The following is a 14,433-nucleotide window of genomic DNA, read 5'->3' as shown; positions in this document are numbered from 1 at the left end:
GAACGAATGGTGCAAGGATCAATTTAAGTTTGTGGGCAACACATACAGATGGATTGCAGAATTTAAATCTAAGGTCCCTTGGTTCAATCATATTCTATGGTTCAATTCATACACACTCTCACGGCAAGTCATAGTTTTTATCCATAGATTAAGAACAGGACATGTACGTACACCATCATATTTAGCAAAAATAAATGTTAAAACTCAAGAAAATTGTAAATGTGGCAATAATAATGCTGATGCTCAACATATATTTCTAGAATGTCCAATTTTTTCAGATCAACAAATCACACTCTACAAAGGTTTACAACGTTTAAAAATTCCATTTCCAATATCACTCTCATCCATTCTAACAGATTTATGCCTTTCATTAATATGGATGCTGTATACATACTCTCGGAAATGTAGACTCGAAATATAAAGTGATTTTTATATATACATAAGTATATATATTTAAATTAAAAAAAGAAAACAGCAAAACAGGGTTGGCATGTTTAAAACATTTAGGTTTATAATTAGAAGAATGCTAAGGGATCTAATTCTAAAACATTTATGTGAAAGTAATCGCTACAACTTCACAGTATGTATTACAGGCGTAATTGCATACATAGAATGATGAAATCACGATACAAACCAATGAATCATATCACAAGAAAAAAATCACGTCATGATCAAAATCACGGATTGTGTATTCAGATACTTCCACCAGTCTCAATCTTGCAGGACGGTACGAAAGTGAATTATTCATAATAATCGTTTTATATTTGTGATTCTGATTAATTTGTGAGACTAACTATCAACTTTATAAGAAAACATTAAAATAAATACAAAACAATAACGATGTCCAAAGTCGACAAGGTGCGTTCCGAAAGTAACTGGGCTCGTGAACCTGGTGAAACCAGTTATTTTACAGACTTATGGGACGCTCTAGACGAAAGTGCAGGCGCGGCGTTTTGTTTATAGAAAGTCTCCGCATGGCGTCCAGCGGAAGGTATTTCCTTCTGACAGAAATAAACTCTAATGCGGATACTATTACTCATTTTAATCACATTGTAAGAACAGTTGTGGCACACTCATCTTGTGCATGTTGTTTCATAACGCTCTCTGTTAAAATTATAATACAATTCCAGAACTAGTGCAGTTTGAAGCCATCATGCACCCGCGTTGTCTGCAGGTAGCAGACGATTCTCACTGAACAAACTAACAAAGCAAACCAACCTCATGGCTCGTGCGTTTGGTGAATCTCGTTCTTGCACGAGACGCACGGAATGCGACTTTTGGGACAGCATAATGAACCATATGAATGAACCTCACGAAACGTACGGAAGCACTTATGGAACGGCCAGTTGCCATAACTCGTGCGACTTTCGGAACGGGCCCAGTTGAAAAGAAGAAGAAGAACCCCTTGCATTTGCACTTCGCTTCATTTATCTGTGGTAGTTTTCGTTTCGTTGACCTGCTGACGAAGTGGGCGGATATCTTTTCAATTTTCCTTATTCTTTTGTAGTGCCGGCAACTGGGAAGCAATTGAAATTTCTCATTTCCTGCGTGCTACAGTAATAAAATAAGGTGAAGTGATGGTCTATTAGTATATTTTTTAACTCATAACTATCTTATGAAAGTTTTCTAATAAACATTAAGTTTACTGTTACGAGAACATCAAACACGATATGAAGGAGTTCGATGACACATATGGATTTAAGAATGTGATTGTCAGCCACAAACGTTATTGAAATGAAAAAGAGAAGCAAATCGTAGGTAGCAAGGGTTAATATTGTGAATCAGTATTATGTGAACGTAAGAAGAAATTAAATACTCTTAAAATGATTATTAGGAACTCTTGCAGCCCGTTTGAGAAATAGAGTTGTATAGGGCAGCTAGATACATCCATAGACTTTACCAGTGCTTTTACTGTAAAGAATGGGTGTTGTCATACTTAACTCCTCGGAGTTGAAGTATCTGAAATACAGTCACGGGGTAACAGTTTCATGCATCGGAGACACATTTCTTCAATTTTACACAAGAAACTACTTACGGAAATGAGTTTCTCCAAGGTTTACAACCTTCGTCGATATATATTCTTCCTAAAACGTCATCGTACAATGCAGCAGAACAATAAATAATCACTTTTCATGTAATAATATTGCGCATTTTGTGAAAATCGACAACATCATGCCGTTGTTTCCAAGATGGGTAAAATTTACGTTTCCCCAAAACGTCTTTTTTCAATTTTACAGGAGAAATTACTTACCGAAATGCGTTTATTTATACTTTAGGAAGGTCTTGGAAGTTTGCTTTCAACTCGTTGAATTTTTTTTGCCGATAAATCATGTAATTTTCGACATTAATGTCGCTCCGATGCATGAAAGCTGTTCCCTTGATGTCCGTCTACTACGTGAACCAAATATTTGCGAGCGTCTCATGACGTAACAACCGGTCAGTGTTTCCAAACGCGCGGTTTTGTAACTGTGTAACAGTTCTAGAACGTAAATAAACGCGAGTTACTGTTCATCATTTCTGATTACGAACTTGCGACAACATAACGTACACAGGATCAGTGGCGTGCTCAATGTGAGGTTGATGGGGGTGATAACCCCCCCCCCCTTTCGCCCAGTATCTCTAAGGCTATTTATGAATGGTTCGTGGGCTATTTATGTATGGTTCGTGGGGCTATCCGTGAATGGTTCGTGGGGCTATCTGTGAATGGTTCATGGGGCTCTTTTTCACTATTGAAACCTTTGCGTGGCCCTACTAACCTATCCACGTGCCAATCGTTCGTGGGGCTATATTTTTAACTATTGAAACCTTTGCGTGGCCCTACTAACCTATCCACGCGGTAATGGTTCGTGGGGCTATATTTTTAACTATTGAAACCTTTGCGTGGCCCTACTAACCTATCCACGCGCCAATGGTTCGTGGGACTAGCGCCAATGGTTCGTGGGGCTATCTTTTTCACTATTGAAACCTTTGCGTGGCCCTACTAACCTATCCACGCGCCAATGGTTCGTGGGACTAGCGCCAATGGTTCGTGGGGCTATCTTTTTCACTATTGAAACCTTTGCGTGGCCCTACTAACCTATCCACGTGCCAGTGGTTTGTGGGGCTAGCGCCAATGGTTCGTGGGGCTATATTTTTAACTATTGAAACCTTTGCGTGGCCCTACTAACCTATCCACGCGCCAATGGTTCGTGGGGCTAGCGCCAATGGTTCGTGGGGCTATATTTTTAACTATTGAAACCTTTGCGTGGCCCTACTAACCTATCCACGTGCCAATCGTTCGTGGGGCTAGCGCCAATGGTTCGTGGGGCTAGCGCGAATGGTTCGTGCGGCTATCTTTTTCACTATTGAAACCTTTGCGTGGCCCTACTAACCTATCCACGCGCCAATGGTTCGTGGGGCTATATTTTTAACTATTGAAACCTTTGCGTGGCCCTACTAACCTATCCACGCGCCAATGGTTCGTGGGGCTATATTTTTAACTATTGAAACCTTTGCGTGGCCCTACTAACCTATCCACGCGCCAATGGTTCGTGGGGCTAGCGCCAATGGTTCGTGGGGCTATATTTTTAACTATTGAAACCTTTGCGTGGCCCTACTAACCTATCCACGCGCCAATGGTTCGTGGGGCTATATTTTTAACTATTGAAACCTTTGCGTGGCCCTACTAACCTATCCACGCGCCAATGGTTCGTGGGGCTATCTTTTTCACTATTGAAACCTTTGCGTGGCCCTACTAACCTATCCACGCGCCAATGGTTCGTGGGGCTATCTTTTTCACTATTGAAACCTTTGCGTGGCCCTACTAACCTATCCACGCGCCAATGGTTTCAGTTGCTTTGTTTTATTTCAATCACTTATCGCACAACACTCTTGCTACCTTGCGTTCTGACGTCAGCAGACTGAAGTTTATTTTTAGGCTAAAGGCCTATGTTGTTATCCATATCATTAAAATTTCAGTAACCACCAAACGTCTCTAATTCCCTTATTTTCGTATTTTCCACATTCATACTTACGTATTCTCCATACTAGTACCTAGATATTTTGCTATGAAGAAGGTCGCAACACAGCATAACCACTGATCATGGACTACGCTAGTCAAGATTTCTCCACCATATTGCGTGTAACGCAAGCAAAAGCGAAGAAAATAAAAATACTCCATATTTCGAAAATTGAGATTATTTGCCTGCAAAAAACGAAACGCGAAATAGAAGAATCCTTACGAATGCAGAATATGTAAGTATCAATGTGAAAAATACGAAAATAAGGGATTTAGAGACGTTTGGTGGTTACCGAAATGTTAATCCAAGATGTACTTGCAGATGGCTCTAGCGTCGGAAGTCACGCGATCTCGCTAGTGGAATCAGGGTTTCCAAATGCGCGATTTTTTTCGAGAAACGCGCATTTTTTTCTTCGAGAAATGCGCGGTTTTTTGTCGTGAAAGGAAAATGGTTTTTCGATGAATTTAGGGGTGAAATGGGTGCTAATGGAACCTAACCTAACCTCGTGTGAATGGTTCGTGGGGCTACCCGTGGATGGTTTTTGGGGCTAATGTCAATGGTTTGTGGGGCTACCCGTGGATGGTTTTTGGGACTAACGTCAATGGTTTGTGGGGCTACCCGTGGATGGTTTTTGGGGCTAACGTCAATGGTTTGTGGGGCTACCCGTGGATGGTTTTTGGGGCTAACGTCAATGGTTTGTGGGGCTATCCGATTTAAATGTGTCTCCGATGTATGAAACTGTTAATGAAAGGATAATTTAAAAAACCCAATAATTCGTGGGACATAGGAATTTTCATGCACAATAGAGTTGGAAACACTGATATTCGAAAACAAAAGAAGCGTTATTATTCGCAAAGCAAGCAATATCGCACCGTGAGGTGCTTTCCGTAGCATTCAGGAAAATGGCTTATTTTAGCAGAAAATGTGTTTGTTTTCGTGCAAAAAGCATAATGGCACCTTCGACTATGTTCCACAATATATAATTGGTAAGTACTAACCACGAGAAACACAAAATATCCGATTTAAATGTGTCTCCGATCTATGAAACTGTTAATCAGTCACGGTTTAAAAACACGGTATGACTTCAGATGACCGGACCCCTCTCCGATTTTCTTCATATTTGACATGCTTACTAATTGAGGCCTGCTAGTGACAAATCTGAAGTTAAAATTTGTCGGAAAGTTCTAGAAATTGCAAAATAATTGTGAACCATTGACGCGTGTTTAGGTTAGGCAAACATCGTTAAAATTTGGTGTCGTGGTAGTATAAGGAATATATATATATATATATATATATATGGTAACACTTTACTATACCTGAGACAGATTCCTTCAAATTTACAGGAGAAAGTACTTACGGAATTCATTTTCTGGAGTGTTGTTGATGTTCCGGAATGTAGTTTTGGTCCATTTTAATGCGAATCCATGTGGTTTTATACGAAAATCTCTCCCCAACGTGCTATTTCTGCTCCCGCCACTTGCTTTTTAGGAGAGCACAATACGCGATATTGCTGCTGCTACAAGCCGATGTTGTCCGTATATGCTAAATTGAACGAAAGGAGTGCTAATGGAACCTAACCTAACCTAGTAGGCATACCTTGTCCCCGTAAGTAAGTAAAAAAGTCAATTTAAAATTCCTAAAGTGTTTTTAATTTTTAAAAAAATATTTCCGACGTGCTATTGCGATCAACGGTAAGCTACCGCCATGTTGGGTGTGGAAATAAACAAGAACAGTAAGTACTTGTAAATGTAAGAAATATACATTATTTTCGTTACGAATTCCATTATTTCACCTAAATAAGTGTTCCGGAATGCAGAATAGTACGTTAGCAATGTAAAAAAGTGCGAAAGGAATCATTTCCAGGTGTCTCAGGTATAGTAAAGTAGTACCATATAGGAATATATATATATATATATATATATATATATATATATATATATATATATATATATATATATTTCCTTGTGAAACAAAAAAATTCGCGAAAATAGACTGTTTCCATTCCGAAAACTAACTCCTTATTTTGCAATTTCTAGACGTTTCCGACAACTTTTAACTTCAGATTCGTTATTAGGATGCCTCAGTTAGTGAGTATGCGAAATATGAAGAAGATCGGAGAGGGTCCGGTCATCTTAAGTCGTTCCAGGTATTACAATTGCATGCTGGTTGGAGTTTGATGGTAACTGTTCCAAATGTGAAATAAATTTTCACAAGTTTTATGGGAGCTTTAAGAATTGTGGTATAATTATGTAAATGATTGGGGAACAAAGTTTGAAGCTGCAAGAAATTAATTAGTGCAGTTTCAAGTTTCATTAAGTATTATTTTATGGTAGAAATTATGATTTCAAAGATAGCTTATGTGGCACTGGTGCGATCTCGCACAAACACTTTTCACTCGCTTCTTTCGTAATTTTTAACAATTGGACTTACGATTATGCATTGCGAATGGTTCTTGAAGGTGAGATTTTGTTCTTGTGAAGAAAATGACTTCAATTTATCACATTAACAGTACTACTTTGGTGTCACAAAAACCATTGACGGATAGCCCCATGAACCATTTCCGGCAAGGTAAGGTTAGGTTAGGCAAGCATAGTTTTCTTGGAATATACATGTATTTGTGATCAAATATTTTAAATGAGTGAAAAAAATACATCCACGGCCTTTCAACAATCTATAGAAACTCAATTCCGTAAGTACTTTCTCCTGTAAAAATGAAGAAATTTGTTTGTGCGAGATTGCACTGTTACCGCTTATGCAAGTATACACACTTCCCAGCAATTTTTTGTTCATAGTAATCTTAATACAGTGTTCCCAACGTGTAAGGTAAACTGGGGTATTAAGGAGCACGGGCCATTAAGGACCGTCTGCTAGAATTTCGTAAAAAGCTCAAAGAAATGCGAAGCGGCAGGCGCACCAGACGCGTGCATTGTCTGTCATCCTCTTATGTTTGTGTAAATAGTACTCTGCACACAAATGGTGTGCAAGCTGCATAGTTAAGACCGGGGATCGGAACCAGCCAAAAGGGAGACGCGTGAAAATGCCATAAAGGACTGCTGAGCGGCTGTATGAAGTTGTACAAAAACGTGTGGGAGAACAGAGTTGGTGAAGAAAGATAAGTGACCATGAAAACAAACTACAGGGAAACAAGTTAAAGTAAATGTATGAGTATTGTACAAGTGTGTCGTCATGAAAACCCGCAATGAAAGGAGATGAAAATCGCTACTATTTACTGAGGGGATAGTGATGAGCATAATAATTTGTTAAGAAATTTCATATTGCTTGTACGCAAAAAGCACAATTATTGCAGAGAAGGAGAATGTCTATGTCTAGAAAAAGTATGTGTTTTCAGAACCAATGAAATGATAAATAGTATTGGAAATAAATAGTGGTGGTCCTTAATGCCCCTTAAAACCCCTAATGCCATCAAGATTCAGTTCCATTGTGCAATGGTCGTAATTTCATATGACTTCTGTGTTTGTAGAAGTGAATGGAAAGATGTTATAAGTAGAGCCCAGAAGTTCAGGCATTTATTTTCGTTAAAATAGGCAGGCAAAATGGCATTTATAATGTGGTAAATAGGCACTAAAAATGAAAAAAAGAAAGGCAAAATAAACCGAAAAAAGGCACATTTAGAAGTCGCTTACTTTTATCTATAATTTCTGGCAAAATGTTAAAATCTAAATTGGGAAGAGCATTTCAATTTTCTCCGTCTTGATTGCGCATAACTACAAGGTGCTTTTTAAGTTCTCAACATTCATTGATAGTCGTCTGTCAGAGAGAATGTTTTTCATAATAGAAAATGATCTTTCTACTTCGACAGAAGTTATTGGAGCATACATATAACAAGCTAATGTAGCTGGACTCATTTTGGTAACAGCATTTTCACCTTTTAGAATATCACAAATTGTTTTCAATTGTTTCAGGTCCTCATTTGCACTCACTACCCGTTAGCACTTTTCCGCAACAGCTGACCCCTTTTCTCCTGGCACTTCCATCATCTGCTGCGTAGATTCCTCGAAGATTTTCATGGATGCTATAATTGTAATTGTCTCTGGCAATGCACCATAATGTGCAAAAGTAAACTTGAATAGCACAGGAGTTTTTTCAGTTCACGAATTGAAGCCGCTTCATTTTCTGGAAGAGCATCTATCACCTCACTGATTTTTTCAAGGTTGTTAGCATAATATATAGCTGCTGATATCCAGGTTCCCCATCTGGTCAAGACTGGTTGCTGAGGTAAACTAAGCTCAATCGCAACTTCCTGAAATTTTCGGGTTCGAGAGGGAGATTTCAGAAATATTTTCTTTGTGTTCGAAATCAACCTGTCCACTTCAGCAGTCAATCATGCACAAGAAATGTTAACCAAAAGGCAATATCCTGACTCAGCATGAAATACTTTTTTCTCACACTTTTCTCCTCCAGCAATGTTGAAACATGCGTGAGTTCAATATTACTTAAATAAGGCGAAAATTATTCACATAATAAACGGAAGAAAAATAAATGCCAACAACGTTTTTTGGGAGAAAAATAATTTATATACACATTTTTTTTTAAAAAAAAATGTCAAATTTCATTGAAAAAGGCAAAAAAAGGCATTATAATTAAAAATAGGCAGTGGGGTCCCAAATAGGCAAAATGAAAAGGCTTCCAAAACGTTTGAAACAACATAAGAAACTTATATCCTGAAAATTTTTATCAATATATGCAGTAGATAAAAAGAGGCATTTTGCCAAACTTCCGGGCTCTAGTTATAAGTATATGAGCACATAATATAACAGAAATGCATTTCCACTTCATATGTTTTGTACTGTTTTTGCCACTATGCCATGGACTCCTTCATTGAACGGTGTGGTCTGTGCCATATGCCCGAGGGCTCAAGGGAGCAATGGATACAGTGTGACTCATGTAGTACATGGTATCATATTGAATGTACTGCCTTGACAGGACAGGAGGATCTTAATTCTCTGATATACATATGTGATTTGTGTCTGTTACGTGCAGTATGGCATTTTTAGCATTATTTTCTGTGCTGGTCCTTATTCCCCTGACCGGTCCTTGATACCCCATTAGCTGGTCCTAATTGCCCCAGCAAAGGGGCAATTGGGACCGTACAACCTACCTTTCAATTTATTGTTGTTTTGCCTTTGCATTATATTCCTACTCGTTTGTGTTGTCATTAATGTAAACTAGAAAATATACATTCCAGAATGCATCCTGTTTGTGTTTTCTTGAGCAGCTCCTGATGAATTTCTTCAATGAAATAGCAATTTGGTGGTCCTTAATACCCAGGTTACCTTATTTATGGAGCTTTTCAAACTAAATGACGTTAATTTTTAATGTAATTTTCTAGCGTTATCGCTCATTGTAACTGATTCATAAGTTAATTACTCGCACAGAATGAGTCAATGGAAAAATGTACATAACATAGGTAGTTTATTAAATTTAGACATTTCTGGACAAACCACATTGAAATGAATTTAATAGAGCCACTCAAAAGAAAATAGTACATGGTGGAAAAATATTATAAGTGATTCTCTGCAGAATGAATTTCACTTAACAGCTGTTTGTTTTGAAGCAGCCTATTGTGAATCCTCACTAATAACTGACTTCATAGCTTTTAGACAGCTTGCTTGCTTTTCTTGTCAGCTCACAGTGAGTTCATTTCAGAGAACAACTGTTCAACACTTAAATTAGTAGCAGGAATACACATAACAACCCTATGTGTATTGGTGTGCGCAGGACATCAAGTCACCCTCATAATTTTCTTCTAATTAGAACGTTTCTTATTATGAACATGTACACTTGTAGCTTATCACAGTATATTAAACTTCTGTAGTACGGGTAAAAATATAAAAAGGCAAGGCCGGGTAAACTCGGCAATTCCTATTGTCGAACTACGTGACAAAACGTTGTCCCAAAGACTTTTGTCGGGATGCCTTATGAGAAACTGGACATTTCTGTATATTACGGGATATCTGGGAACCCTATCATAATAGCTCAAGGTTTGTACTTGGTTGTGGTTACATCCTAGGGTGTAATTTATCAGTGGCCATACAAAGGAAGAGACAGAGGGGAACCTAGACTTAGGCAGCTAGGTCCTTCAACTTTTTATGAGTGTTTAGTGGCTCCAATCCTTGTGTGGAGATAACCATCGGGTGGTCACACAAGTTCACATATACTAAATCAAGGGTCAGGTTATTAATTTTGCCAGGATTTTCTAAGCTAACTCACTTCATATGTGAACGAAGTAGCTGCAGTCATCTGTGAATGCTCCGAAGTGAACTTCTTTCTGCTGTGGAACCCATCACAGGTTGAAGTTATACACCTGAATGGAAAAGGGCACAATTCTGTATTCATTTGAGTTATACGAGGCGTATTTTTTAAGTAAGTACAGTTTTGAAATGTACAAGAAACAAGTAAACTTTTTGTAACAATTTTATTGTTACATGAAAGCCCACACTTTTATCTACTTTTCCACATAATTGCCACCAATATTAAGGTACTTATCATATCAAACAACAAGCTTTTGTATTCTGTCGTCATAGAAGTTTGCCGCCTGAGTTGACAGCCACTGCAACACGTCCGTTTTGAGGCTATCATCGTCTTCGTGGCGCTGACCTCCAAGATGCTTCTTCAGTTGCAGAAACATGCGGTAGTCACTGGGTGCTAGATCGGGGCTGTATGTTGCATGATCAAATTGTTCCCAGCCAAATGATGCGATGAGATCTTGAGTTCGACTGGCCGCATGTGGACGGGCATTGTCATGCACCAAGACGATCCCTTTACTCAGCATGCCGCGCCTTTTGTTTTGAATGGCACGGCGCAGCTTTTTTAAAGTCTCAGAATATGTTTCGGAATTTATTGTGTCACCACGAGGCAAAAAATCAACATGCAACACCCCCTTCCTGTCCCAAAACACGGTACACATGATTTTCCGGACTGAAATTGTCTGCTTAAACTTCACTTTCTTGGGCGATGTTGAATGCCGCCCATGGATTGTTGTTTTGTTTCGGGTGTAACGTAGGCCACCCATGTTTCATCGCCTGTACACTTCACAAATCTGACTGTGAATTTCAACTGCTTTCACTCCTTTAGCACTAAGAAAACTAATAACTGTGTGTATTTCACAGTCGTCGGGGCGGGATTCTCAATCGGTGGGAGGCATTTTAAATACGCAAAAGCAAATGTATGCACGATCGATTGTTGCCGCAATGGTGTATGTGGCTTGCCAACAGATGTAGGTACACAGTGCGCATGCACGGGACACGGACCGCAGCGCTGCAGCGGCCGAATTTCAAAACTGTACTTGCTTTATAAATACGCCTCGTACATTGTCAACTGCTCGTGTCACACAATAATAACCTAAACACTATCAAATTTCGTGCGACAATCATTGCCAAAATTCTAGGACAATTTGAAAAAATCAGAAAACAATCGGAACAGTTACTGAATTTCTATGTCTAGGCTAGTCAGGTTTGGTGCTTTTAACACTTCCATATGGTCCCAACGGATTTCTTCATTTTTACAGAAGAAACTACTTACGTGAATGAGTTTCTGTAGCATTTTGAAAGTTCGTGTAGGTATTTTCTTTCATCGTGGAATGTATTTGACCGAGAATTCATGTTTTTTTCAAGAAAAATATCTCTCCGACTCACAATTGCTGTTGTTCTTATTTGCTTCGTCAACTGGATGTTGTGATGACGTAACTCCCTGTCAGTGTTTCCAACCACGCCTTTGTTTTGCAAGAAGATGAAGAAAGGAAATATACATTCCTGATATTGCAAAATAAGACTAAAAAAGTGGCTCCGTCAACGGAGTAAACACCCTTGATTTATGAAGAAAACTATTTTTTGCAATGATTAGCGTTTCAAAACCTTAATTTTTACAATGCTTGCCTAACCTAACCTTACCGTTAATGGTTTGTGGGGCATACATTTTCCCCACCTTATGCAAAATGCCATTTTCTCAAATAGCGAACTTCACTTGTTCACATCAAACATGACTACCATAATAGTGTATCGACAATCATAGCGTTAATATGTTTACGTAATTTCGCATTTTCTGGAAGTGACTGCCAATTTTTAACTGCAGATTCTTGATTACGGGGCCGAAATTTGTGAGTATGCATAATATCAAAGCAATCGGAGATACTTCCGGTATTGTAAATTTATACCAAAAATAGATGAGCTAGCAAAATAAGAAAGTGCAGTTTAATGTATTTAAAAAATACTCCCCCCCCCCACCTGTAGGCTTGAAACTGAATATTGGAATATAGCTGTGTGAAATTGTAAATAGTTAACTAATGTTCTCTCCACATCAAAAATGTGTAAAATTTCAAGATTGTTGGCTGCTTTGTAGTGGCCCCTTTTTTTATTAGTGTAACAAATCTTGTGGTGCTTATATGCCACAGAAGTTGCCTTGCAAGATGCATGAATAAGTGTGTGAATAAGCTTTCAATAACAAGATTGTGAATTACTCGATAAATAATATAAGTGGTACTTGTTCATTTCTAAACTAGGTGTCTGTATAGCATTTTTATATATCTGTTTCCAAGGGAACTAGTTCAGATCATTTCGAAAACAGTTCTGTTTTCTGTTGGTTTACACCTTATCTTATCACTACTAGATAAGATAATATTTTGTTATTCCTTTACATGAGGGAGTTCAGAGAAAGCTGAAATTCAAAAAGATTTTCATTCCAGATGAGTGAGAATATATAGCAGTGTAATAGTTTTTTTCACTACAAAGGTAAGCCAATATTATTGGTCTCGATATGATGGAAGTAAAATGTAATAAGAATTATTATAATTAGATTTTGCAAACAAGTATAAAAGTTATCCGAAGATGGAAATAGAAAATATATTTTGTAGTATTAGATTGGTTCTTGAAGGCTCATGTTAGCTTTAGGCAATTGTAAGTGACCATTTTTGTTTTCTGAAACATTTATTTTGAGAGCAGAGCTGATAGTGAGGTACTTTAGTATTTTACGGACACTCTGGTTAGGTTATTAGGAGTATTAGCCCCAGATCCTGAAACTGGGCTAATACACCTAACCTAGTCAGGTAGTCCGTATAATACTAAGGTAACAGTTCCGTATATCGGAAACACATTGAATTCGGATATTTTGTGTTTCGCATGGTTCGTACTTACCAATTGTGTATTGCGGAACATAGTTCAAGGTGCCATTATGCTTTTTACACGAAAACAAACACAATTTTTCACATAGTAATTTTTTTGATTCCTTTCTTTGCTTCTGTAACACACATTATGGTGGCCACATCTTGACATGCAGTGTTTCCAACCTTGTTCACTGAAAAAATACCTACTATCGTGTTCGTCACCGGTAGAAATTGTACGTTATGCACGGGTAGCTGATGGATAGCTCCACGAACCATTATGCACGGTAGCTGACTGATAGCCGCACGAACTATTCACAGATAGTGCCATGAACCATTTCTGATAAGGTTAGGCAAGCATAGTGAAAAAAAGGGGTTGGAAACACTGACAGGAGCTTACATCATCAAACGTGTGCAGCATGCAGTTCACGTAGCGAAAGCAATTGCAATTGTGCATCGGTGAGATATTTCTCTTGAAAAATACATGATTTCCAGGTCAAATATATTCCACGATGAAAGAAAATACCTCGACGAATGTTGGAAAGCTTCCAGAAAATCATTTCCGTAAGTAGTTTCTCCTGTAAAAATGAAGAAATGTGTTTCCGATATACGGAACTGTTACCAATACTAAAGTTCCGATAGTGATATAGGGGCTAATATTTTTGTGTATTCCTATTATCCTGCAGGGTAAGAATATTTTAAACCAACATACTTATGGAACCTGATGCTTTGCAAGGAAAGGGATGGGGGAGGGGGGGGCAAGTGCTCCCTGCAGGATATGCCCTTGGCCCAGATGTATATGTATGAGTATTTTAAATCAAAATTTTGATACTTTGTGCCATGTAGCTGCATTAAAATATTTATAATCTGTCATAGCATTGGTTAAACACTATGTCAGCTCAGCCCTTATTGGTTAGGTATCAAATGGTTTTATTTTTCAGAATAGAAGTTACTGGTGGTCATCCAATATGAGTCTTCCATCTGCATTGCAGAAGATTTTTAAGTAAGTGAATTAAATGTTATAAGGTTTGGTTTGAGTTGGTGTATTAAGTGCACTTTATGCACAGTGAGGCTAATCGGGACTGGACCTACAGCTTAAAGTGGGATCCGAACCACTATGTGCCTCCACCGGGTATCGAACCTGGGACCCCTTGATTACAAGGTAACGACGTTACCACTGCACCATCGGGGAGGCGCTAAATGTTATAAGGGAATATAAAGATCTAGTAATATGGGTTGTGAATTTAATTCCTATTGCATCTCGTAATTTAAGGAGCAAAGTTTCGATACGGATTTCCCAATGATACCAATACAGATGCT

At 38.4% G+C, this 14,433-nt stretch overlaps 1 protein-coding gene across 3 annotated transcripts in view; it reads left to right on the top strand.

Moving 5' to 3' along the window:
- The first annotated feature begins 1,417 nt into the window (after positions 1-1,417).
- Cndp2 (Cytosolic non-specific dipeptidase 2) overlaps positions 1,418-14,433 on the top strand; it is a 59,969-nt gene continuing 46,953 nt past the window's right edge. The window contains exons 1-2 of one of the 3 annotated variants that reach the window (XM_083115013.1): positions 1,418-1,569; positions 14,055-14,116. In XM_083115013.1, coding sequence (XP_082971139.1) covers positions 14,082-14,116 — 35 coding nt within the window. In that variant the 5' untranslated portion in view covers positions 1,418-1,569; positions 14,055-14,081. Of the gene's footprint in view, positions 1,570-12,672; positions 12,746-14,054; positions 14,117-14,433 lie in introns of those variants that run through there. The other 2 variants (XM_083115014.1, XM_083115015.1) reach the window with 2 other exon arrangements.

The sequence above is a fragment of the Lepisma saccharinum genome, chromosome 29 (assembly GCF_977018435.1).
Source record: "Lepisma saccharinum chromosome 29, izLepSacc3.1, whole genome shotgun sequence".
NCBI lineage: Eukaryota > Metazoa > Arthropoda > Insecta > Zygentoma > Lepismatidae > Lepisma > Lepisma saccharinum.
Note: the sequence above shows the minus strand (reverse complement) of the source record. Positions and strands in the feature narration are given on the sequence as shown.